General features: G+C 42.0%; 1 protein-coding gene across 1 annotated transcript in view; it reads right to left on the bottom strand.

Annotated features, from left to right (window-relative positions):
* Nucleotides 1-298: 298 nt before the first annotated feature.
* LOC106579985 (olfactomedin-like protein 2A) overlaps nucleotides 299-25721 on the bottom strand; it is a 28800-nt gene continuing 3377 nt past the window's right edge. The window contains exons 2-8 of the mRNA XM_014160475.3: nucleotides 15451-15714; nucleotides 14598-14705; nucleotides 14071-14247; nucleotides 13575-13830; nucleotides 6391-6705; nucleotides 5954-6139; nucleotides 299-4035 (exon numbers count right to left, since the gene is read on the bottom strand). Of these exons, the coding sequence (XP_014015950.1) occupies nucleotides 3431-4035; nucleotides 5954-6139; nucleotides 6391-6705; nucleotides 13575-13830; nucleotides 14071-14247; nucleotides 14598-14705; nucleotides 15451-15714 (1911 nt within the window). The 3' untranslated portion in view covers nucleotides 299-3430. The remainder of the gene's footprint in view (nucleotides 4036-5953; nucleotides 6140-6390; nucleotides 6706-13574; nucleotides 13831-14070; nucleotides 14248-14597; nucleotides 14706-15450; nucleotides 15715-25721) is intronic.

Here is a 25721-nt window from a genome sequence, read left to right as displayed (position 1 = left end):
TCTTGTTATGTTCATACAAATATTTACACATGTTAAGTTTGCTGAAAATAAACGAAGTTGACAGTGAGAGGACGTTTCTTTTTTTGATGAGTTTATAACATTTCCAAATTAAAATCCTTTCTGTCAAAAATTGTGTATCAAAGACTGTGACATTACAAATAAAAAAATTGCCGTGCTGTAATTAGTCATGCACATTTCTGTGTAAACTTAACCAAACCATCAAAATAGATTAAAATACGTATTAGTCATTAAAGTGGTTGTTTCAAAATAAATCAAATATGATAGTAAAATGCTCAAATGATATTTATGCAAAACTTTATTTGAATTAGTGGTCTTCATAACTCTTCATAACGGCAGTACATGCACTACATACAGGTACAATCATTTATGACTCATCATAGATCAGAAACTGTCGGAGGTTCATGGATTATAATTCCTTTAGAAGACGGTACTGTACATCTGTATGCATTTACATAATTGACCTCCATGACAGTTCATTTCCTATGAAGTAATGGTTTACAAATACGCCAAAATGATGATGACAGATGTAGTGACCGTGTAAATGTTACTAGCAGCAACAACCGTATAGTTTTCATTCAAACAAAAAATGAACATATAACTTTATACAAAATGTATGCAAAGCAACAACAATGGAGATATGAAGTATACATTTCTGGAAAATTACAAGTGAATACAACATCTTCAGTTTAGAAACTCGTGTATATTGTTTTTGTGAGTTCATATAGAGTACCAGTCAAAAGTTTGGACACACCTACTAATTCAAGCGTTTTTCTTTATTTTGACTATTTTCTACATTGTAGAATAATAGTGAAAACTTCAAAACTATGAAATAACATATGTAGTAAGCAAAAAAGTGTTAAACGTGGGAACTCTTCAAACTCTTCAGTAGCCACCCTTTGCCACCCTTTGCCTTGATGAAAGCTTTGCACACTCTTGGCATTCTCTCAACCAGCTTCACCTGGAATGTCTTGAAGGAGTTCCCACATATGCTGAGCACTTGTTGGCTGCTTTTCCTTCACTCTGCGGTCCAACTCATCCTAAACCATCTCAATTGGGTTGAGGTCGGGTGGTTGTGGTGGCCAGGTCATCTGATTCAGCACTCCATCACTCTCTTTCTTGGTCAAATAGACTTACACAGCCAGGAGGTATTTTGGGTCATTGTCCTGTTGAAAAACAAATGATAGTCCCACTAAGCGCAAACCAGATGGGATGGTGTATCGCTGCAGAAAGCTGTGGTAGCCATGCTGGTTAAGTGTGCCTTGAATTCTAAATAAATCACTGACAGTGTCACCAGTAAAACACCCCACACCATCACACTTCCTCCTCCATGCTTCACGGTGGGAACCACAGATGCGCAGATCATCCACTCACCGACACTGCGTCTCACAAAGACACGGCGGTTGGAACCAAAAATCTCAAATTTGGACTCATCAGACCAAATGACAGATTTCCACCTGTATAATGTCCCTTTGCTCGTGTTTCTTGGCCCAAGCAAGTCTCTTCTTCTTATTGGTGTCCTTTAGTAGTTGTTTCTTTGCAGCAATTCAACCATGAAGGCCTGATTCATGCAGTCTCCTCTGAACAGTTGATGTTGAGATGTGACTATTACTTGAACTCAGTGAAGCATTTATTTGGGCTGCAATCTGAGGTGCAGTTAACTCTAATGAACTTATCCTCTGCAGCAGAGGTAACTCTGGGTCTTCCGTTCCTGTGGCGGTCCTCATGAGAGCCAGTTCCATCATAACGCTTGATGGTTTTTGTGACTGCACTTGAAGAAACTTTCAAAGTTCTTGACATTTTCTGGGTTGACTGACCTTCATGTCTTAAAGTAATGATGGACTGTAATTTCTCTTTGCTTATTTGAGCTGTTCTTGCCATAATATGGACTTTGTCTGTTAACAAATAGTGCTATCTTCTGTATACCACCCCTACCTTGTCACAACTGATTGGCTCAAACCCATTAAGAGGGAAAGAAATTCCACAAATGAACTTTTAACAGGGCACACTGGCAGGTAGCCTAATTGTTTGAGCGTTGGACTAGTAACTGGAAGGTTGCAAGATCGAATCCCTGAGCTGACAAAGTAAAAATCTCTCCTTCTGTCCCTGAACAAGGCAGTTAACCCACTGTTCCTAGGCTGTCATTGAAAATAAGAGTTTGTTCTTAAGTTAAATAAAGGTAAAAAATAATAATAATTGAAATGCATTCCAGGTGACTACCTCATGAAGCTGCTTGAGAGAATGTCAAGAGTGTGCAAAGCTGTCATTAAGGCAGAAGGGTGGCTACTTTGAAGAATCTCAAATATAAAATACATTTTTATTTATTTCACACTTTTTTGGTTACTACATGATTCCATGTGTGTTATTTCATAGTTTCGATGTCTTCACTATTATTCTACAAGGTAGAAACTTTTGACTGGTACTGTATATTCAAAGCATCCCTCATCCTCACTGAAAGAAACAATTTGAACAGTTAACACTACAGTACGCAGCAACATTTATACAAGTTAAAAAAACAAACATCATCAATAGGCCTGAAAGGAAAATTACAGATGATCATAGTGCTAGGTGACAGGATAGAGTTTGATGGGCCATAAAAATAAAATGGGTGGAATAAATGAGCCGTTCGTGATTTACAAGAGCATCCCAATATAGAGTCCACATTGACCAGGAACCTTGTTGTGTATGGTATGCTGTCAAGTGTATTGGTTAGTATGCATTGAAAGAGGAGTGTTGGCTGTTGAATCTAATATGGCCGCTGCTGGACTGTCCATAGATCCGGTAAAGAGGTCAATGGAACTTGACCAAAACAATGAAAATGCCATGGAAACGCTCGAAGGGAAAGATTCGAATCTCCTCACTGCCCCCCATTAAAATTAACCTACATTTAGGCTATTGTTTATATGTGTATTTCACAATATGTTGAGGTGAAAATCAGAGTATAATGCTGTATGGATGTCAACCCCAACACATGTTCATGTCATCTTCACCAATGAACTGCATTACAGTTAAAAACAACATTGACTACCACCACCGATCTCAGTGCTAGCTACGCTACCAGTTTATTCGAACGGGAGTTAGCATTTAGCAGTTACTTCTTCTAAACCTGAACAGGGACTACTTCTAAATGTTATGCAGCAAAAACAGCCAAATATATCAAAATTGGACTTTAGTAACCACATTGTAGGCCTGTTACAATACATCAATGATAATGGACTTGATGAATATCCACTTCAATAGATCAGATTTGAATGTGCCCCAATCCGGCGTCCTTCTTCTATCCCCCGCTGTCTACGTTCCATTGACCTCTTTACTGCATCTATTACTGAGCATCTCTCTTATCTCTATGGGGATAGTGAACTTGTCATGGTGCTGATGGCCTATACTTTACCTGAGCGCAAAACCCCTGTGCTCATTGGTCAACAAAGTGTATGTTATATGTGATCTGGTGTCCATTGTCCCAGGCGTACAGGACCTTCTCCTTGGGATTGTAGTCGATCTGGGTGGTGTAGGCGTATTCGTTGGTAAAGGGCAGACGAGGGATAGCCTCTGAGTTGGTGTGGGTGTCGTAGGCATAGTTCACCTCCCCTTCCTTCTGGTTATAGACGTCCACAGCGTACAGCACCCCACAGATGATGAAGCAGTTCCCGTAGGAGTTTCTTTTCAGGCCCGTCCTCCAAGTTGTCTCCTTCTTCATGGACAGATCCCCAGGGTCCAGCTTACTGATGACGATCACCTCCTGCTGAGAGTAGTCATAGTCCGTGGCAGGGTAGATCACCCACAGCCCACTCTCGTCCACGGCAAAGTCAATGTCCGAGTGGCCTCTCCACTTCCAAGGGGTGGTGTCCTCGTAAACCACGTCATGCAGGAGGGTCCAGGCGGCCACGTAGCGCATCCTTAGGTCGTACTTGATGATGTTCTTGGTGAAAGCTCTGTTGTAGTAAAATGCTCCGTTGTACACCACGTGGCCTGTGCCGATCCAATTGTAAGGCAGTTTGAAGAGGTTGCTCCAACGACCTAACAGGACCAAATATATACATGTTTAGTGAGCGCTAACTACATACCATGTTGCCCCCCCCCAGACATTATGCTAACATCATGTAAAATTAAGAATAAATCAAGTTATTCTGGGTTTCACAGGTGTCACACACACACAAACATTTTAATAGTTCCATAAAAGTTTATACAATTGTTTCACATGAGAGACTGGTTAGTTTCTGTTTTACTATCCCACTCCCTGCTGTCCAAACAGATGTCCTGTTATTAGGGTTACACTCATATCTGGTCACATCTGCTCTCTTACATTTCCATCTCAGGAAGTGTGATTTAGATAATGAATGAAGCTGCAGCGAAGGACAAAAACAACCCCATAGCACAGCACTTTTCCCCCCCGAGGCCAGCCAATGCCTCTAATCCCTCAGCTATGGCCAGTTCAAATGAGAGGCCAGCCCTGCCTAAGCAGAGATCACAGCCACTCACAGAGATACCTAGCCATCCGCACGCTGCTGTGAACTCACCACCCTACTGGATATCTGAGCAAAATCTCTGTACACTTTGCAAGATGTTAGTGAGTTTAAAAAAACAATGTCCTAACACCTCTAAATCAACCAGGCTAGTCCTGTGAGAAAGATAATTTCACCCAGTCAGTTAAAAGGAGTAATCCTATTTCTCTCTCCAATTACTAGTGCAAGAAGGGGTGGATTTTTCCCACCCAGCTGTTTTAGGAACTTTGTGTGTGGAACGAAAAGCACAGTATGACAACTAAAACCTGTGAATTTGAGTCTCAAGCTACTATAGTGTATACTCACTACATTTCATGGGTCACCGTAGAGCAGTGGTCACCAACCTTTTCTGAGTCAAGATCACTTTGAGTCAAAATGCATGCCGAGATCTACCACTCAGGTAGAAAAAAGGACTTAAAAACGTAAGTCTATGCAACATTAACCAATTGAAAACAGTTCTGTTGCAATTAGGTTTGTGCAATAGGCTATAGGCCCAATACATTCTCACTGCATATTGGCTACGCTTGAATTGTCCTGCCAATGTTGTTCTTCTTAGACCATTTTAAAATGGTATAAAAAAAATGTTAGGTGTATGATAACACTGGTAATAGATCATTTGTTTTATTACTTGTGAGGCATAATTATTTGCTTATTGTTTTACTGGACTGATGGCCTGCATCTAATGGTCAGACTGAGGGGAGGGAGGGAGGGAGCATCAGTCAGGAAGTTAAAGCTTAGTCGCAAATGGGTCTTCCAAATGGACAATGACCCCAAGCATACTTCCAAAGTTGTGGCAAAATGGCTTAAGGACAACAAAGTCAAGGTATTTGAGTGGCCATCACAAAGCCCTGACCTCAATCCTATAGAAAATGTGTGTGTAAGCAAGGAGGCCTACAAACCTGACTCAGTTACACGAGCTCTGTCAGGAGGAATGGGCTAAATTTCACCCAACTTATTTTGGGAAGCTTGTGGAAGGCTACCCAAAACACTTGACCCAAGTTAAACAATTTAAAGGCAATGCTACCAAATACTAATTGAGTGTATGTAAACATCTGACCCACTGGGAATGTGATGAAAGAAATAAAAGCTGAAATAAATCATTCTCTGTACTATTATTCTGACATTTCACATTCTTAAAATAAAGTGGTGATCCTAACTGACCTAAGACAGAGAATTTTTACTAGGATTAAATGTCAGGAATTGTGAAAAACTGAGTTTAAATGTGTTTGGCTAAGGTGTATGTAAACTTCTGACTTCAACTGTATCTCTCTATTTTGCATGAGAATACTTTGGAACAGATTTCCAAAATTAAAATCACTTGGAGCGATTTGCTAGTGTTTTTACAGTCTTATGTCCAACAATTCAAATAAATACCCAGGCTGCTAGTTGGGGAACCCTGGTCTATAATATGTATCTCTCTATGCCATGCCCACCTTGCTTGAAGTTGTCCAGGTTTCGGAACTCCACCAGGTTGTTGCCATAGTAATAGTTAGTGACGTAGATCTTGGAGTCCTTTGCCAGGGGATCCTTCATCCAGGCTCCCTCATTCCGCCCATAGCTGTGCTGCTTCTCTGGAAGCTCGATAGATGCCAGGGTCCCCTCACAGTCTAGGATCTTCCCTGCCAAGTACAGCTCAAAATAGTCAACACAAAAACTACCAGAAAAACTGGATAAATAATGGCCTGCATGAGTTTCCAATCATCCAATTTCACAGTCACACATATTCTGGCAGCTAAACGTTACATGCTTATCTGTTACTGAACTGAACAGAGTCATAACATTGACTGTCAGTATTGCTGTAAATGAGCACATTCAGTTGATTATAGGGTGTAGTGTAGTGTACAGTAGGGTATTGTGTAGGTCGGGCTACCTGCTCTGTGTAGGATTGGCCGGCTGTTGTTGTCTGAGTTGTCCAGGAAGAGCATGATGGTGGGAGCTGGTCTGTCTAGCCTCTCTACTCCTGCTGCACTGGTGGTGGTGGTGGTGGTAGTGGTAGTAGATGGCATTGTGGTACTGGCTGTTGTTGTTGTTGCTGCCATTGTTGTCGTGGTAGTGACAGCAGTTTCTGTGGTAGTTGTCGACTCAGCTGTGGTTCCCTTTATGGTTTCCAAGATGATTTCAGCGCCTCCGTCCTCCGAGTGTGTCTCTTTGACGTGTTGGACGGTTTGAGTCTTGGCAGTGTTGTCTGAGGATAAAGGGATGAAGTATTGGAAAGCAGGCCATGGAATTTAGATAGTCAAAATGAAACTCTGGAGGGGCCTTGTCTTCACGTGTTTTCATTAGAATTAACTGGCTAAATTAGTCAAATAGAACCTCAGAGCCACAGGCCCTGTATGAGCTGCTTTTGAGACCTCTGTCAGAGAGACAGACACTGTACAGTACCAGAGATTTCCCGGGGCCACATCAAAGGGGAATGCATTAGTTATGCAGCACACAGAGCATGCCAGCTTCCTCTCACTTTCTCTGTCCCCTCCTCTGTAACCAAGTCGGTCCCGCTGCCTCTGCCTCTGTCTGTTTGGATTCAGAATTCCACAGCCCTCACATGACATTTTCTTATCCTTGGCCATGGAGAGAGAATATCAGAACAGAGGACAGTACCAGGAGGAGAGGGCCAGGCTGAGTCTGCTCGCCTCTGTTACTCATATTACTGGAAATGTATCAGTCTAACTGAAATCCCAAATTTCCCGCCTGATACAAACTGCCATGAAGGTCATGGGTGTGAGACAACACTATTTCTGAACAGACCGTTAACAGACAAGTGGAGAAAAGTATTTCAGATCCCTCCCATGTTCTATACTCTGAATATCCGCTCCTCCCCTCAAGTAGACGGTATAGGGTCCTCATGTGTAAGCTGAACAGGTATAAGCACTCCTTCATTCCCATGTCCATCAAATACCTAAACAGCAATAAGTAAAGTGTGTTAGTACGCCACTAACAGAATAAGGGAATATGCAAAGTATTATGTATGTGGCTATATGAGAAGTGTATCATGCTAAGAGTAAAGTGCAATGTATGTATTATGTTGAGTGTGTAATGTACAGTGTTTATTTTGTATACAGCAGTACTGTGAGTCTAAGACAATTTTCCCATTGGAACATTAAAGTTAATCCTATCCTGTCCTATCCTGTTCTAGCCTAGCCTACTCTCACTTCCTGTGCTGCTAGACACATGTGAGATAAAACGCCTCTCCCTGCTACATAAGCAGCGCATCTGCACAACACTCGCACTCTGAACCTCATAGTGCCAGCCGTGCACACTACCTGACCACATGTATCTGTTAAAGGCTTAACAGCAAGATAGAGAGTCAGGGAAAGCCTTAGGAATCAGGAGGCAGGCATAGATAAGAGAATGTGCTGTGGGTCTCTAGAGTCAAAATCACAGGTATTGTTGTGGTGAAAGAAAAGCCACATCGTCTTTTATCTAATAGATGCAATTCACCTTTGAAAAAAAGGCCCTCCTGTTCTTTGTGAGATTATGGAAAGTAAGCTGATTTGCTTCACTGGATTGATAAAGGTGGCTGGACTCACCAAAGTATGGCTAAACGGCTAGGCATGGCAGAACACATGATCTAACAGCATATGTGCATCTGAACCTTGAGCAAACCTAGCATACCTATCCATTCAACTAGAGTTACCCAGCAAACCAAAACTGGTTCCTAGAACATTAGTTAGGTTGTAGCAAATGTTCTCATGACACAAAACAAATGTCCAGTCGTGCTGATGATTATAAAATGTTTGTATAAAACATTCGCCTGATGTGACTAGAACGTTCCTAGAACACATTTAATCTGTTCTTTAAATGTTCCCAGAATGTTTCTTTAGGATGTAGGAACATTGTGGGCATATAACAAGAGATTCCCGAAAACACTTAAACTGTCCAGTTAGGCTGACATTCAGATTATGTTTCTATCTGGTTGCACAAAACCTTTGATGTTGCAAGAATGTTAACAAAAAAAGCCTTTCTGAGTTCTTTATAGGTTCCCAGAACATTGAATTAGGTTGTGGGAATAGTGTGGGTACATTACAAGAGATAGGTTCCCAAAACACAAAAGTGTGATGACATTCATACAATGTTTACTTTAGGTTGCACAAGACATTCCTATAATGTTGTCAGAATGTTGACAGAACATCTGGTCTAAGCTCTTCCAAGGTTCACAGAATATTTAATTAAGTTATGCATGTTGTTTGGGATGTTGCAAGAATAGTCTTGTGATATTCACATAGGTTGCACAGAACATTCCCACAATGTTGTACAGTGTTCCACAATTTCCAAATAAGTATGTTTTTATGACGTTCATAGCATATTTGTTTTAGGTTTAACATAATATTCCATTGATGTTCACACAATATACATTTGACCTTGTCTTGGAGGTCCTCAGAATATTTCAAGAACATGTTATATTTAAGTTTGACCTAATATGGTACTGAGAGTCCCTTAGGTGCCTTTTGGCAAACTCTAAGCGGGCTGTCATTTTATTGAGGAGTGGCTTCCGCCTGGCCACTCTACCCTAAAGGCCTGATTGTTGGAGTTCTGCAGAGATAGTTGTCCTTCTGGAAAGTTCTCCGATCTCCACAGAGGAACTCTGGAGATCTGTCAGAGTTACCATTGGGTTCTTGGTCACTTCCCTGGCCAAGGCCCTTCTCCCCCGATTCCTCAGTTTGGCCAGGCAGCCAGCTCAAGGAAGAGTCTTGGTGGTTCCAAACTTCTTCCATTTAAGAATGATTGAGGCCACTGTGTTCTTGGGGCCCTTCAATGCTGCAGAATTTTTGTTGGTACCCTTCGCCAGATCTGTGCCTCGGCACGATAATGTCTCAGAGCTCTTCGGAAAATCCCTTCGACCTCGTGACTTGGTTTTTATTCTGACATGCACTGTCAACTCTGGGACCTTACATAGACAGGTGTATTCCCTTCCAAATCTTGTCCAATCAATTGAATTTACCACAGGTGGACTCCAATCAAGTTGAAGCAACATCTCAAGATAATCAATGGAAACAGGATGCACCTGAGCTCAATTTCGAGTCTCATAGCATAGGGTCTGAATACTTATGTAAATAAGGTATTTCTGTTTTTTATTTTTAATTCATTTGCCAAAATTTCTAAAAACCTGTTTTCGCATAGTCATTATGGGGTATTGTGTGTAGATTGATGAGGGGGAAAAATGATTTAATCAATTTTAGAATAAGGCTGTAACGTAACAAAATGTTGAAAAAGTGAAGGGGTCTGAGTACTTTCCGAATGCACTGTAGATGTATAATTGCGCAACTAAAACATAATCTGCAATTTTTTTAAATGAATGACAGATTTCTTGAGTTATCTTAGATTCATCCTGGGGATTTTGAGTAAGTGAAGTAGGCTTCCGTGTCTACAGTGTCTCATGGAGGACAAACATCATTAACCAAATGCAGAATCGGTCAGAAAACACTCCTCCAAGACTGAAACCGCATTACAGTGTTACAAGTACACAGCATATGAAGAGGATGGGAATATTTTAATAACTCAAACATTTTGTTCTGTTTCCTGATTGACCATATTAGAGTGGAAAAACCCTGCAAAGCCACAGTTATCTCCTGGTGGCACAGAGGGTTAATGATCTGGTTGCTGATTTGAGATTTGCAGGTTCAATCCCACATGTTCTTTAACCATGTTTCTTTTGAAGAAAACTGTGAAATTGAGGCTCAGATACACTCTACTAAAAGAGAGGATGTATTTATTTCATCCAGATTTTTGAATCTAGCCAGAAATGCAGAATTTAGACTAACTGTAAAAATAAAACATTGTGTAAAAATGGACTGTTCAACTTTTTAAAAAACACACCCAATATAATATCTACTTTGAGTCGCTTGACATGCTCCCCCCTCTCTTATTTTTCATGATCTGAAAAGCAAAACTGATCCTAGATTAGCACTCATAGTTTTGGATACCTTGTAAATATGGGCCCAGCAGTATGCCGTATATAAAGAGGATGGGTGACGTGATGGTGAATAACTCAATTATCGGGTATATCCCTGGGTTAGTTATGTGTAAGAAGGCTAAAAAGGAAGAATGGAATTCCTGATTGACCATACTGCCACACTGAAAAAAGAAGGCGTAAGAGAGCTTCCCTGGTGTGGCAGAAGATAAAAAAAACCTGACTTGGGAACCAAACATTGCTGGTTCAAACGCCACATGTGCATATTGTCAATGTATAAAGTGTAAAGATATAGTTGTGTTTGTACTGTATGATTAAAGGCTGTTCCAATGTGCTCTAAATTAAAATGCTGTGTGGCCTACACACTGTAGTAGGTCTACAATACAGTCCTCAAATGCAAATTGCCCTTAAATCTGAAGAGAAACATACTGGGATGTATTCCAATCTGCTTTAAGGAGCTACACATTTGCATGCTGAGAATGTAGTGGTAATATTAGGTAAAACTTAAATATAACATGTTCTAGAAATGTTCTGAAGACCTGTAAGACAAGGTCAACTGTAGAGTACTAGTCAAAAGTCTGGACACACCTACTCAGTCCTGGGTTTTTCTTTATTATTTTTACTATTTTCTACATTTTAGAATAATAGAAGACATCACCACATATGGAATCATGTAGTAACCAAAAAAGTGTTAAACAAATCAAAATATATTTTATATTTGGGATTCTTCAAAGTAGCCACCCTTTGCCTTGACAGCTTTGCACACTCTTGACATTCTCTGAATGTCTTCACTATTATTCTACAATAAAGAAAAAACATTGAATGAGTGGGTATGTCCAAACTTTTGACTGGTACTGTATATTGTGTGAACATCAATGGAATATTATGTTAAACCTGAAACAAATATACTATAAATGTCATAAAAACAGACTTATTTGGAAATTGTGGAACATTATGCAACATTGTGGGAATGTTCTGTGCAACCTTTGTGAATATCACAAGAATATTCTTGTAAAATTAAGGGAATGTCCTGTGCAACCTAACTTAAACATTGTATGAATGTCATCACAACTGAGCATATTTTGTATTTTGGCAACCATGTGTGTGAGGTGTATACTTTTGTTTCAAAACAGATTTATTTAAGACTACCAAGAAACACTGTGTGACCCTGATTTAACCCACTGCAGTAAAAGGTTTTAAGATGGAGTGTTGCCTTGTTAATGTCCAAAAGCGGAAGTCTCTCTTTCCATTTCCCCTGAAAACCAGAACATCCAGTTTTTGGGGACTTGGCAGAGGCTAGCCGCAACCTAACCAACGTTCTGGGAACTTTCACAGAATGTCACGTCCTTAACAGTAAAGGGGTTATTTGTTATTATAGTTTGGTCAGGACGTGGCAGGGGGTATTTGTTTTATATGGTTTTGAGTGTGTGTTTATGTAGAGGGGCGTTTGATTTATGTATTCCGGGGTTTTTGGTTTAGTTCTATGTTGTATAGTTCTATGTCTGTTCTAGGGTATTTAGATCTATGTTTAGGTAATTGGGATTGGGGCCTTCAATTGGAGGCAGCTGGTTATCGTTGCCTCTGCTTGAAGGTCCTATATTTAGGAGTATGTTTGTTATGGGTATTGTGGGAGGTTGTTCTTAGCACTGCTGTATTTAGCCTGCAAGACTGTTAGTTCCCTCATTTCTTGTTTTGTTTATTTAAGTGTTCACAAATAAAGTTAAGACGAGCACTTGGTCCATTTACTACGACGACCGTGACACATAACCAATTTTGGTTTGCTGGGAAAACGTTACTTGTACATTGTGTTATTCCATTACCTGGAAAACTAATGAGAGCTTTTGGGGAATATTCTGTGGTGTTGTGCACAACATTTTTGTGAATGTTAGGAGAACAAACCAAAGATATTTATTACATTAAAAAAAGTTTTTGGGATGTTATCATACTGATTTTAGATAAAACTCTAACTAGAGATTAATGGGAATCTTAGCTAACGTTCTGGGAATGTTCCTGGTTTGCTTGGTATTGAGTATTAACTATTCTGTAACCACTCCCTCTTCAATCAGGGTTGATTGGAAAATGCTTTGTTTAAAAGAAGACATTGTATCATCATATCTATGTATTCCCTGATGAAGGCCATGCAGCCGAAATGCTTCGGAGTTTTAAAATCTTTGTTCCATTGAACATGCTATACAAATAAAGGCATTTTTATGAATTATATGAAGAGTGCCTTGGTCCTTCTTTCTTTTTGTAAACTTAAAGAGGATTTGAAGGAGTCAGGAAATGTTTTGTCAGCTTCATCTGCACAGTGATGAGGTTCTCCCACACATTGTATGCTAGGTGTGAAGCTGGGGCATGTCATGGATGTGGCAATGTTATTGAAACAGCATTCCATTAGGTCGATGTATTATGTCAATATAAAAAATGGATTTCCTGCTCGCTGAATGCACACAAGCAATTTGATCCTCCAATGGCCCAAGCCCTGCTTTGTTAAAAAAACAACAGCAGGATAAGTCTTGTACTGAGGATCTGGTGATCTACAAGATGAAGGATTCACTGTTTCATTTCCTCTGGCAGAGCTGCCAAGAGTATACATGTAGCAGGAAGATTTACACTCTTTTATCACACTTGTGCAAGAACATCATCTTTCATTCAAATCCAAAATGGCTTGCTCTATACAGAAATAGAATTAACAATATCTGTCTCCGTTGGGAATCTGAAATATTTTTGTATTATTTTTATTTTATTTAGCTAGGCATGTCAGTTAAGAACAAATTCTTATTTTATAATGACGGCCTACCCCGGCCAAACCCTCCCCAAACCCTCCCCTAACTACGCTGGGCCAATTGTACGCCGCTCAATGGGTCTCCAGATCAGTCTGGTGCAATGCAGATTCTGCATTACGTAATGAAGAACCCCCCCCCCCCCCCAAAAAAAGAGTATAACTTACATTTGAATTGGTTTAGTTTATAACAGTCACAATAGGGTCTGAGCACATTAGAACAGCATGTAAATGATCTCCTACAGGCTGGCTGAGCGCTGCTAACTCAGCTGAAGTCACATTCTAATGTTGTCTTAAGGGGGGCTCCATACACACTGGGCTGGGTGGTCAAACTCTCCCCCTGTATCGGCCCCTTTTCTCTCACCTTTACCGCCTGTGACATGCCCGTCCCCATCCACCTTGGCTGCTTTGTAGTATGTGATGCCCCTCACTACCCCCGGCTGGTGCCCTGCCACCTTGGCCTTGGCTGTGGGGTCAGGCTTGATGGGCTTCCCAGGTTTGGTGCTCTCTTTCTTGGGTTTTACAACCTTTTCCTTGGGCGGCTTGGGAGGGGGCTTGGATGCAGGGGGCTTTTTGTTAGGTTTTTTAACGGTCTCTTTGGTTTTCTCATCATTGGTGTCCTGTAAACATTAACATTCAAGCCTGTGATTTACGGTGCGTCTGTGGGCATGTGAACATTTGTGTGTGTTTGATGTGTAATTTGTGAGCAAGCTTTGTGTGTGTGTGTGTGTGTGTGTGTGTGTGTGTGTGTGTGTGTGTGTGTGTGTGTGTGTGTGTGTGTGTGTGTGTGTGTGTGTGTGTGTGTGTGTGTGTGTGTGTGTGTGTGTGTGTGTGTGTGTGTTTGCTTGAGACACACTTACCTGAGCTTTGGTCTCTGTTTGGTCTTTCTGCAGTAGCTGCAGCCCCAGGCTGGAGATCTCCTTCTTGATGCTCATCATGATGTTTGAGTAGTTCTCATACCTCTTAAACTGGTTAGTCAGAGTGATCATGCTGTCCCTTACAAACTCATTGTCCCGAGTCAGGTTGGTCTTGATTGTCTGGAGAAACAGACGTGTTCTAAGAATCAGACCAGTCCATTGTACAAATGTGCAAATAACTCTAACCAAAAAGGAACCCTTTTGTAAATAGATTATTAAAAACATTACTGTAGCCATGCAGTTTAGGAGGGGGATTACTAGTATCCAATCACAAACCATTTAATCAGCTCTGTCTCCATAAAGGACCTTAGACAGCTTTAACAGCTTAGAACCCTTGGAAAGATCCCAAATACACTCAAACACAGTATGTAGAAAGGCATGCAAACCTAGTGTACCCTGGTTTTTGCTTTATGTCCTAGTTATTGTGGCACTTGTTCCACTATACCAGGACGTTGTTTTTTTGTGCTTACCTCCTCTAGTGTGTTCATCTGGGAGACCACCTTATTGATGTAGGAGTGAACCTTCATGAGGTCCAGACTGTACAGCGTCCCCTCCAGTAGGTCCACCATGGAATGGAGCTGTACACCCACAGCACAGAGGAGAGTATTAACACGAAACAACAACCAGGCTTAATCTATGGCTAAGTCTAAATCCATTGAGGATGGCCCGGGGCCGAAACGTTTGTGTTTTGTTTTCACCTTTCCTTTATACAATTTATTGCACAATCATTTTTTTGGGGGGCACAGTGATGTTCTAATAAACATGTCTATTTTTCATTCAAGCCTCAGTTTTGGACAGTGTGCAGGTCTTCATCTCTTCCAGTATTCTTTTTTTTTTTTACTCCTATGCACCTGGGACAGACACTATTCAGTAGTGAGGACCTTAAAAGAGTGCAGAAGGCCTAAATCCAGTCAGATCACACATCTGGTTCTGGTTGTTCTGTTCATATGCTACATAGCGTGCCTCCTCTCCTCTCACTGCCAGTGAAAAAGGAATGTGTGCTTCAGATATGAAGGTCCTCAGAGGTGCTGAGATGTTATTAGCAGATGGATATCAGACAGACAATCCAGTGATGTCATAGTGAAGGGTCTGTGTAACAACCTTGAAGCTTTCATTTGAACAATTACAGGGACATCCTGTTTCTACTTCTCCCATGGTTACGTATACTGTCTCTTCAGGATCAAACCAAACACACGTAATCAGGGTCTCTGTCACTGTTTTTACACAGTCAATTACCTGATTTTACTACTAACATTTACAGTTCTAAGGTTATTTTGCCACCAAGTTACAGTTAGTGTCTGTTACTGCTGCACCTCCCGTCACCTTGAGAAGCTCTGGGGCCTGTTTCTTCAGCTTCTCCATCTTCCACTCATTCTCGCAGGGGTTGAGGGAGGAGGGAGGGGCTGTGCAGGAACACTTGCAGTCCGATCCAGAGCTGACGGTCTCCACCGTGTAGAAGTCCTCCACCCGTGCTTTTCCGCTCCTCAGATGCTGGCACGCATCCTTGCTCAGTGGCCTCATGATGCACTTACATCGACAGTCTGAGCCCTCCGATGTCATCCGCACCGGCTCTGTCTCCCCAAAGATCTGACAAGAGAGACAGAGATGAAGAGAAGGGATGAAAGAGTTGAAGAGAAGGGATGAAATGGACCGATTTCATCGATTTCATAAACACTAGTTTTAATTAGACTGGTGTAGGAGTGGTTGACTAAAGTATTCCTGACATGCGTGAACTGGACAAGGTTCCTGTCTCTCAGCTACAGGAGGCAATCACAGCCTGGAGTGATGTCACAATGTGGGGTTGAATGTGAGAGGGCCAGTCTGAAGGCAGAGCAGCATTCAAACAGAGACATTCTGTGAAAGCAACTCTATCTGACCCAAAGTGATCAATGGTCAGGATTTAACTGTGACATTATGATTCATAAATATATATGCTGAGCTTGGGTTTTCTCACAGGAGTCTATGGAGAGTTGTTCCAATGTTCTGAATGACTCCCTCCCTGGTGGACATACTATGAATAATAAATACATTTTCTTAGGAGAGAAACAAAAGCAAGGAAAGGAAAGTGATCCTGGGACATTTACCACATGCTTCATCTCCTTTGGAGCACATGAAAGCAATTGAGACCAATGAAATGCAATAAATATAATTAATATAAACTCTCTCTGTATTGCATAAACAATACAAAAAAAATATTATAGACATAATATTATAATCATTAAAGTGATGTGTTTCTAGGTTTCATTCTAGGCCCAGTCAGACATTTGATATACCATAGATTTATTGCATATCTTATTGAATGTTCAGTTGTTGTTGATAAGAGGTCAATGAGTGCCAAACCTTCATTCCACAGAGAGCTTAAGGTGTCACAGTAGCTCTCAAGTGCCTGTCTCTCTGTCTGTTGTCTGTGACGGGCACTGCTCTGTTCATCTCCCCATGTCTGGCCATCTCCCCCAGCGCATCATACGAGAATGGTGCTGGAGGGAATAGCGGACGTTTCACGGGCATCTGACCAATTGTGCTATTTTGTGTATTTATTTTTGCGATGATGGTAACTTTTTTTTTTACATAATGTTTCCACCATCGTTTCCTATGGTCGAAAAGAGCTTTTGGACATCAGAACAGCTATCATTAACCTCGATTTGGACGGGTCGAAAGACATTGATTATCGTGGACCAGGGGGAGACGGTGCTATAGAGGCCGGCGTGTGGGACACCTTATGCGACTACGTTGAAGAGTGGATAAACCGCCTGTACCCTCCGTTCTATTGGCAAACGTGAAATCACTGGAGAATAAACTTGATGAGCTCCGTTCGAGACTATTCTATCAATGTGATCTGAAGAACTGTAATATCCTATGTTTCTCTGAGTCATGGCTGAAAAAGGACATGGTAAATGTAAATCTAGCTGGTTTTTCTATACATCAGCAGGACAAAATGGTGGTGTCAGGGAAGCCTAGGGGAAGGGTGTGTGTCTCTTTGTTAACAACAGCTGGTGTGCAATCTCTAATATTAAGGAAGTCACGAGGTTCTGCTCGCCTGAGTTAGAATACATCATGATAATCTGTAGACCATACTATTTACCAAGAGAGTTTTCATCTATATTTTTTGTAGCTGTCTATTTACTCCCACAAACCGATGCTGGCACTAAGACCACACTCAACGAGCTGTATAGTGCCATAAGTAAACAAGAAAATGCTCACCTAGAGGTGGTGCTCCCAGTGGCCGGTGACTTTATTTAATTAATTTATTATAATTTTTGTACTTTTTACCCCTTTTTCCTATCTCATTTCATGATATACAATTGGTAGTTACAGTCTTGTCCCATCGCTGCAACTCCCATACGGACTCGGGAGAGGAAAAAGACGAGAACCATGCGTCCTCCGAAACATGACCCTGCCAAGCCGCACCACTTCTTGACACACTGCTAACTTAATCCGGAAGCCAGCCGCACCAATTGGTGACCGAAGTCAGCGTGCATGCATTGCCGGGCCACCACAAGGAGTCACTAGAGCGTAATGGGACAAGGACATCCCAGCCGTCCAAACCCTTCCCTAACCCAAACGAAGCTGGGCCAATTGTGCACCACCTCATGGGTCTTCCAGTCGCAGTGGCCGGTGACTTTAATGCAGGAAAACTGAAATCCATTTGACCTACCGTAAATTCCGGACTATAAGCCGCAACTTTTTTCCCACGCTTTGAACCCCGCGGCTTAAACAATGACGCGGCTAATATATGGATTTTTCCCGCTTTCAATTTTCTTTTCTCCAAAAAAACACATTCTGTGACGTGCTCAGTTTTTTGGCGGCATGAAGCTTTCATTAGACCAATGAAATTGCCGAACGGGTTAAGGTCAAACAACTTTTTTGTTTACGGTTTAGATTAAATCGAGCGCTCTCAAACTTCCCATCATTCTGATTACGGTAGTCATTTTGTCACCCTCATCATGGCAAAGACACGGAGAAATGCATATGATGCAGCTTTCAAGTTGAAGGCGATTGATCTGGCTGTTGGAAAAGGAAATAGAGCTGCTGCACGGGAGCTTGGTCTTAATGAGTCGATGATAAGACGTTGGAAACAGCAGCGTGAGGAATTGACTCAGTGCAAAAAGACAACTAAAGCTTACTGCTAATTTTTTATTTTTTGTTACAAGCCGTGTTTCGTTAAAGCCTATTTATTTTTGTTACAAGCCGTGTTTCGTTAAAGCCTGTGTAAAGTTCATTTGTTTCAATGTACCGGTAGGCACCTGCGGCTTATAGACATGTGCGTCTTATTTATGTTCAAAATATATATATTTTTTAAATTCAGTGGGTGCGGCTTATATTCAGGTGCGCTTAATAGTCCGGAAATTACGGTAATTTCTACGAGCATGTCACCTGTGCAACTAGAGGCAAAAAAACTCTAGATCACCTTTACTTCACACACATAGACGCATACAAAGCTCTCAACCTCCATTTGGCAAATCTGACCATAACTCTATCCTCCTGATTCCTGCTTACAAGCAAAGAATTTCAATAGGAAGTACCAGTGATGCGCTCAATACCTATGTGTTCCGATGAAGCGGATGCTAAGCTACAGGACTGTTTCGCTAGCACAGACTGGAATATGTTCCGGGATTCAGCCGATGGCATTGAGAAGTTTACCACATCAGTCACCATCTTCATCAATAAGTGCATCGATAATGTCGTCCCCACAGTGACCGTATGTACATACCCCAGCCAGAAGCCATGGATTACAGACAACATCTGCACTGAGCTAAAGGCTCGAGCTGCCGATTTTCAAGGAGCGGGACACTAATCCCGACGCTTATAAGAAATCCCGCTGTGCCCTCCGAAGAAACCTTCAAACAGGCAAAGCGTAAATATTGGACCAAGATCAAATCTTACTCCACAGGATCTGACGCTTGTTGGATGTGGCAGGGCTTGCAAACTATTACAGATTACAAAGGGAAACCCAACCGCAAGCTGTCCAGTGATGTAAGCCTACCAGACAATTGAAATACCTTCTATGCTTGCCTTGAGGCTAGCAACACTGAATCATGCATAAGAGCACCAGCTGTTCACGATCTCCGTAGCCGATGTGAGTAAGACCTTAAACAGATTAACATTCACAAGGCCGCAGGGCCAGACGAATTACCAGGACACTTACTCAGCGCATGCTCTGACCAGCTGGCAAGTGTCTTCACTGACATTTTCAACCTCTCCCTGCCCCAGTCTGTAATACCTACATGTTTCAAGCAGATCACCATAGTTTCTGTGCCCAAGAATGCCAAGATAACCTGTGTAAATGATTATCGCCCTGTAGCACTCACATCTGTACCCATGAAATGCTTTGAAAGGCTGGTCATGGCTCACATCAACACCATCATCCCAGACACCCTGGACCCACTCCAAATCATATACCGCCCCAAGAAATCCACAGATGGCACAATCTCTATTGCACTCCACACTGCCCTTTCCCACCTGGACAAAAGCAACACCTACATGAGAATAGTGTGCATTGACTACAGCTCAGCGTTCAACACCATAGTGCCCTCCAAGCTCATCACTAAACTAAAGACCCTGGGATTAAACACCTCCCTCTGCAACTGGATCCTGGACTTCCTGACAGGCAGCCTCCAGGTGGTGAGGGTAGGCAACAACACATCCGCCACGCTGACCCTCAACATGGGTTCCCCTCAGGGGTGAGTGCTTAGTCCCCTCCTGTACTCCCTGTTCACTCATGACTGAGTGGCCGCGCACAACTGCAACACCATCATTAAGTTTACCGACGATGTGACGGCGGTAGGCCTGATCACCGACGATGATGAGACAGTCTACAGGGAGGAGGTCAGAGACTTGGTAGTGTGGTGCCAGGACAACAACCTCTCCCTGAACGTCAGCAAGTCAAAGGAGCTGATCGTGGACCACAGGAAATGGAAGGCCCGAGCACGCCCTCATCCACATAATCGGGGCTATAGTGGAGCAGATAGAGAGCTTCAAGTTCCTCGTTGTCCACATCACTAAGGAATGATCATTGTCCACACACACCAACACAGTCGTGTTTGCCATCAACACAGCCTCAATTCGTCAGGGCATGGACTCTACAAGGTGTCAAAAGCGTTCCCCAGGGAGGCTGGCCCATGTTGACTCCAATGCTTCCCACAGCTGTGTCAAGTTAGCTGGATGTCTTTGGGTGGTGAACCGTTCTTGACACACACAGGAAACTGTTGAGCGTGAAAAACCCAGCAGCGTTGCAGTTCTTGACACACTCAAACTGGTGCACTTGGCACCTACTACCATACCCCGTTCAAAGACACAAATATTTTGTCTTGCCCATTCACCCTCTGAATGACACACATACACAATCCATGACTCAAATGTCTCAAGGCTTCAAAATCCTTCTTTAACCTGTCTCTTCCCCTTCATCTACACTGATTGAAGTGGATTTAAGAAGTCACATCAATAAGGGATCATAGCTTTCACCTGGATTCACCTGGTCATTCTATGTCATGGAAAGAGCAGGTGTTTTGTACACTCAGTGTTTTTACCCAACTTATCATTACTCATTGTGTATTTATTTATTGTGTTATTATTTTTCTATTCTATCTCTTTTTTTCTCTCTCTGCATTGTTGTGTAAGTCAGCATTTCACTGTTAGTCTACAACTGTTGTTTACCAAGCATGTGACAAATAAACTTTGATTTGATGTAGAGGCCAGGGGTCGCTACACTCTACTGATGCTAAGCTCATCTTCCAGTACCTTCTGGGGCCCAGCTCCCTCTCAGACCCTCTGTCCAGGGTTAACCTGTCATCTTCCTCCAATGAGATTTAGGGATCTCTATAAACCCCGAGGCAGGCCCACATGTGGTACCACTTAGGGGAGAGTGGGGTAAGTTGAGCCATTTTTTACATTCAGCATCACTCCGTCAACGGAAATATAGCGTTCTTTCTGACAAAGATATCTACATACAGTGCCGTGAAAAAGTACTTGCGCCCCTTCTGATTTTCTCTATTTTTGCATTTCTTTTAAATAATTAATGTTATCAGATCTTTAACCAAAACCTAATATTAGATAAAAGGGAACCTGAGTTTACAAATAAAACAATTTATACTTATTTTATTTATTTAATTAACCAAGTTAACACCCAATTCCCCTGTGTGTAAAAGTAATTGCCCCCTTACACTCAATAACTGGTTGTGCCATCTTTAGCTGCAATGACTACAACCAAATGCTTCCTCTAGTTGTTGATCAGTCTCACATCGCTGTGGAGGAATTTTGGCCAACTCTTGCATGCAGAACTGCTTTAACTCAGTAACATTTGTGGGTTTTCAAGCATGAACTGCTCGTTTCAAGTCCTGTCACAACATCTCAAATGGGATTAGGACTGGACTTCGACTAGGCCATTCCAAAACTTCAAATATATTTCAGGATGGTGTGTATCCCTGAAAATAATCAGAATTCATGAAAACATTACAGTTTTGAAAACATTGCTTGTCCAAATAAAGTGGTCTCTTGGCACCACTTACCCATGGTATGGGGTAAATTAAGACGCCTACAAATTTCTGTACTAAATGAAATATTACCACTAACTTTTGAAAGCCATGTCTATCTTTATTTCCCAAACACAATTCAACACAAGCATAATTGCTTTTTTTATTTTAATAATTGTAAGCATATTTTAACAACTAAAAAACACTGTACTTTTTTTAAACACTTTGTCATGTGTGCTCCTTCTCCGGCCTCTAGGTCACCAGGCTGCTCGTTATGGCGCACCCCTGTCACCATTATTACGCACACCTGCACGTCTTCAGACTCACCTGGACTCCATCACTTCCCTGATTACCTTCCCTATATAGTCACTCCCTTTGGTTCCTTCCCCAGGTGTTATTGTTTCTGTTTCAGTTTCATGTCTGTGTGCTGTTCTTGTTTTGTATTATGGTCTGTTTATTTTATTAAAACACTCATTCCCTGTACTTGCTTCCTGACTCTCAGAGCACAGTGTTACAACTTTTAACATAGGCCAGGTCATGTTACCTCATATCCCAGCGATAATGCCTTGCATTGAGCCTGAGAAGAAAACACGTATATTTGCTCAACTTGCCATTGGCTCAACTACTGGCTCAACTTACCCCAAGGCAAACATTTTGACTATTAGCTCACACAGCTACAAGGATGCACTTTCAGGCTAGGTTTAGGACCTCATATTGAAGCTCATAGAGACCCCAACTGACGTATAGAACAATCTTAAAAGTATCTACTTTGGTTAAAATACAAGCATCATGAAACATCTAACACACTAAATTAATTTGACTTGGTGAAAATCTGTGTTTTGGACCTAACTTGCTTACCACTTTTTCCATGTGGTTTCTTCCTTCACAGACTCTATGAAATGATGACCACTTCCTAAATATTTGGTCAAATTATAAATTATGTGTATGGTTTCCTAGAAGAAAGGGTGACTCATCTTACCCCTTTGGCTCGACTTACTCCAGTCTCCCCTACAGCAGCACAAGAATGCAGCACGAGATTCTTCATTAAATAATCTCTGTCTCTATCTCTTTGAAATTAAATGTGTCTCTGTCTGTCTGAGCCCTTACTTTGCCACATTGTATCAAGACAGGATAAACATCTCAACTATGCACTCAATCAGGGTATTTCTGGAAGAATCGTCAGTCCTGTCCTTCACCAAATCCACACTGGGCACGTAAACTGTAGATCGGGGCAAATATCTATGGAGAGCAAGACTTCTTGCCAATGTGAGTAAAGAGTAAACCCAAGGAGATCATCCACACAACTGTGCACAAATATCCAGTGACTGAGTGGTCTCTGGGAGTGAGGATTTTTATGGAGGCCAGACCCTGCAGGCTGGTGAGGGGAGAGAGAGGAGTGGAGAGGAGGGAGGGGGTGGGCTCATTAGTGGAGGAATGCAGCCTGTGACAGCGGTGGGGGGCAGTACCCTCCATTACTGTAGACTTACACTCAGAGGGGTCTTTGATTATGGGGCAGGACCCCTGTGTGCATAGTGGCCGGCCATTCCTGACCCATGTCAAGTGAAAAAGGCAGTGGGTTGACAAATGCTACAACCACATGAAAACAGAGTGGATTAGCAGATTAAAGTTCCCTTGGAGGGGTTGTGCCCACAGCCCTGCTGCGCCTTATTGTTCCATCACAGACCCAGGCGATCTAAACCCAGCCTGCTCCTTAGCAACATCAGCTTAAGTTGCTTCTGGTACCAACTAAGCATGGCAAACCTAATGGAATTCCTGCAAGCTTGATTGGGTTTGGTTGCCTCGCCACCTGTATTTGGGATAGTGTGCATTAGTGTATTGATCAACAGGGAAGTGTTAGTACACACCATTCATTTGCAGCCTCTTCCCTATCAACCCTCTTTACTTTACACACAGACCGGAGCAAGTTGGACGTCAGCTGTCCTAATTCTAAAGAAAGGATATTGGCTGTGAGAACCGTTATTGTCCTTGCTCTGTTCATTTAGCATCCCATGCCAAGTGAACTTCCAGTATGAGAACAGACATCAGAGCGTTCGTAATTAAGACCGTTTTAAGAGCTTAATGCATGCTTTGAGCTTGGCGCCGTAGGCTTTGACCTCTGAGAGCAGTCAAGTTTCAGGTCAAAAGAATAGGACTCAAACACAAACTTTGGTCTGCACAATAGGCGGAAGGGACCCGACTGCATAGCTTCACATTCACACACTCCACAGACCACAGTACATGATTAGATCACTCACTCACTGAAGGCCGTGGCCACTCTTACAGCGACTAAGTGAAATCCCAATTGTGTCCACAACTGCTAAAAACAAGATACATTGCACACAATGGCTGGCACATTCCAGGCACTTTTTAGGCTTATCTTTAAACACAGAAAACCAATGTTATTATATGATGGCCTTAAGTGTTACTGTAACATTACCTCGGTCCGTATAAACAAGGATGTCCGTTTCAGACCGTAGGTTTTGTATAATTGTTCAGGCCATCTGCATGCTGTTACTAGGCCTACCTCATATGGACTTAACAATGACACTGTAGCTTTCACAAACAAGATCATTCATGTAGGATACTTTCCACAAACGTTTCTTAATATAAACAGCTAAAGAACAGACCCTGTTCCAGGTGTTGTCCACTTCAAAGACACTCAACTCAGGAAACTGTTTCTGAGGGAAACTGGTAGAAAAGAAATACTGAGTATGACTACTAGAGTGATCAGAACGAATCCACACAGTGTTCACGTCTGGAAAGGGTTTATCTGATGACTAAATCAAAGCAATGATATTTCAGGATAGACAAATGCTAATGAAGAAAGTTCATCTCAGAATCATCGTCTACTAAACTGGAATTCGATGGCCCTAATCCATCAGCCGGGGTTTACACAACAGATGGTGGAATATTGACTCAGTTTGAATTTAAGATCACTTTTGACCTATGAAGATATCTGAACTATTCATTTAAATTCCCCGACGTATCACCTTGCTCTCCAGTCTAAACATTATGGACAAATCTGGAGTCCAAATTCTTGTCCAGAAAGTCCACCTGATTCCTAATCTAATTAGTATTGCTTATGATAAACAGACTTACTGCCACTGTAAATCTGAACCGGGACTGCAAAAGGAAACTTAAGCCTTCAGCCTGGAGATGAACCATGAGATTGCAGTCCCTAACCTGAACAGAAACTGGCATTAGCACTGGGACGTTAATTAGCTGGACACAAGCTTACTGAGCACTTGCTGCTTTTGGGGGTACACATACACATTCCATCTAAGGCTTGCTGCGTTTACACAGGCAGCCCATTTCTGATCTTTTGCCACTAATTGGTCTTTTGACCAATCAGATCAGATCTTTTGCCAATAATTGGCTGTGTAAATGCAGCCATAATGTGTCCGACCGAGCACACTCAGAACATTCTGGTTAACCTCAGTGGCTACTACTGATTGAGCCTAACGAGAGAAGAGTGAGGCAGAGAGAAAGAGGGGTGGATAAAAAAGGTGATGGAAGAGAGAGAGAATCCGCTAATCTGTGGAACAGTATCGGATGATTTATCTGTAAACAGTTCTCTCTTAATTATCAGCGCATGTCTGGGGACCACAGTCATGAATGGAATTAGCTTGTTGCCATTGCTTTTCTCCCCAGATGCTGTTGTTTTGGGAGGCAGATGTGTGACAGGGCCCACTGGATAGATTGATGGAACTGATAGATAGATCAGTGTCTAATATTCCACATGATTGTACAATTGTATCAAACCTTTACTTGGATGTTTTTTTCCCCCACCATAAAACACAGTGAAGGACCATGGATGTGATAGATGCTGCTTGTGAGAAAGTGCCAGCTGAAGGAGACCCACTGGGCACAGGCGTCAATTCAACATCTATTCCATGTTGGTTCAACATAATTTCCTTGAAATTACATGGAAAAAATATTGATTCAACAAGTGTGTGCCCAGTGGGGATATCTTTCCTGTGTGGATCTAACAGGAAGACCAAGCTGGCTCCTCATTGGGCACAAACTCACATCATAGCAGTAAGACACATAGGCTGTGTTTACAAAGGCAGCCCAATTAGGATTTCTTCTCCCCCACTGATTGGTCTTTTGACCAATCACATCAGG

Source organism: Salmo salar, chromosome 20 (assembly GCF_965601325.2).
Source record: "Salmo salar chromosome 20, fSalSal1, whole genome shotgun sequence".
NCBI lineage: Eukaryota > Metazoa > Chordata > Actinopteri > Salmoniformes > Salmonidae > Salmo > Salmo salar.
Note: the sequence above shows the minus strand (reverse complement) of the source record. Positions and strands in the feature narration are given on the sequence as shown.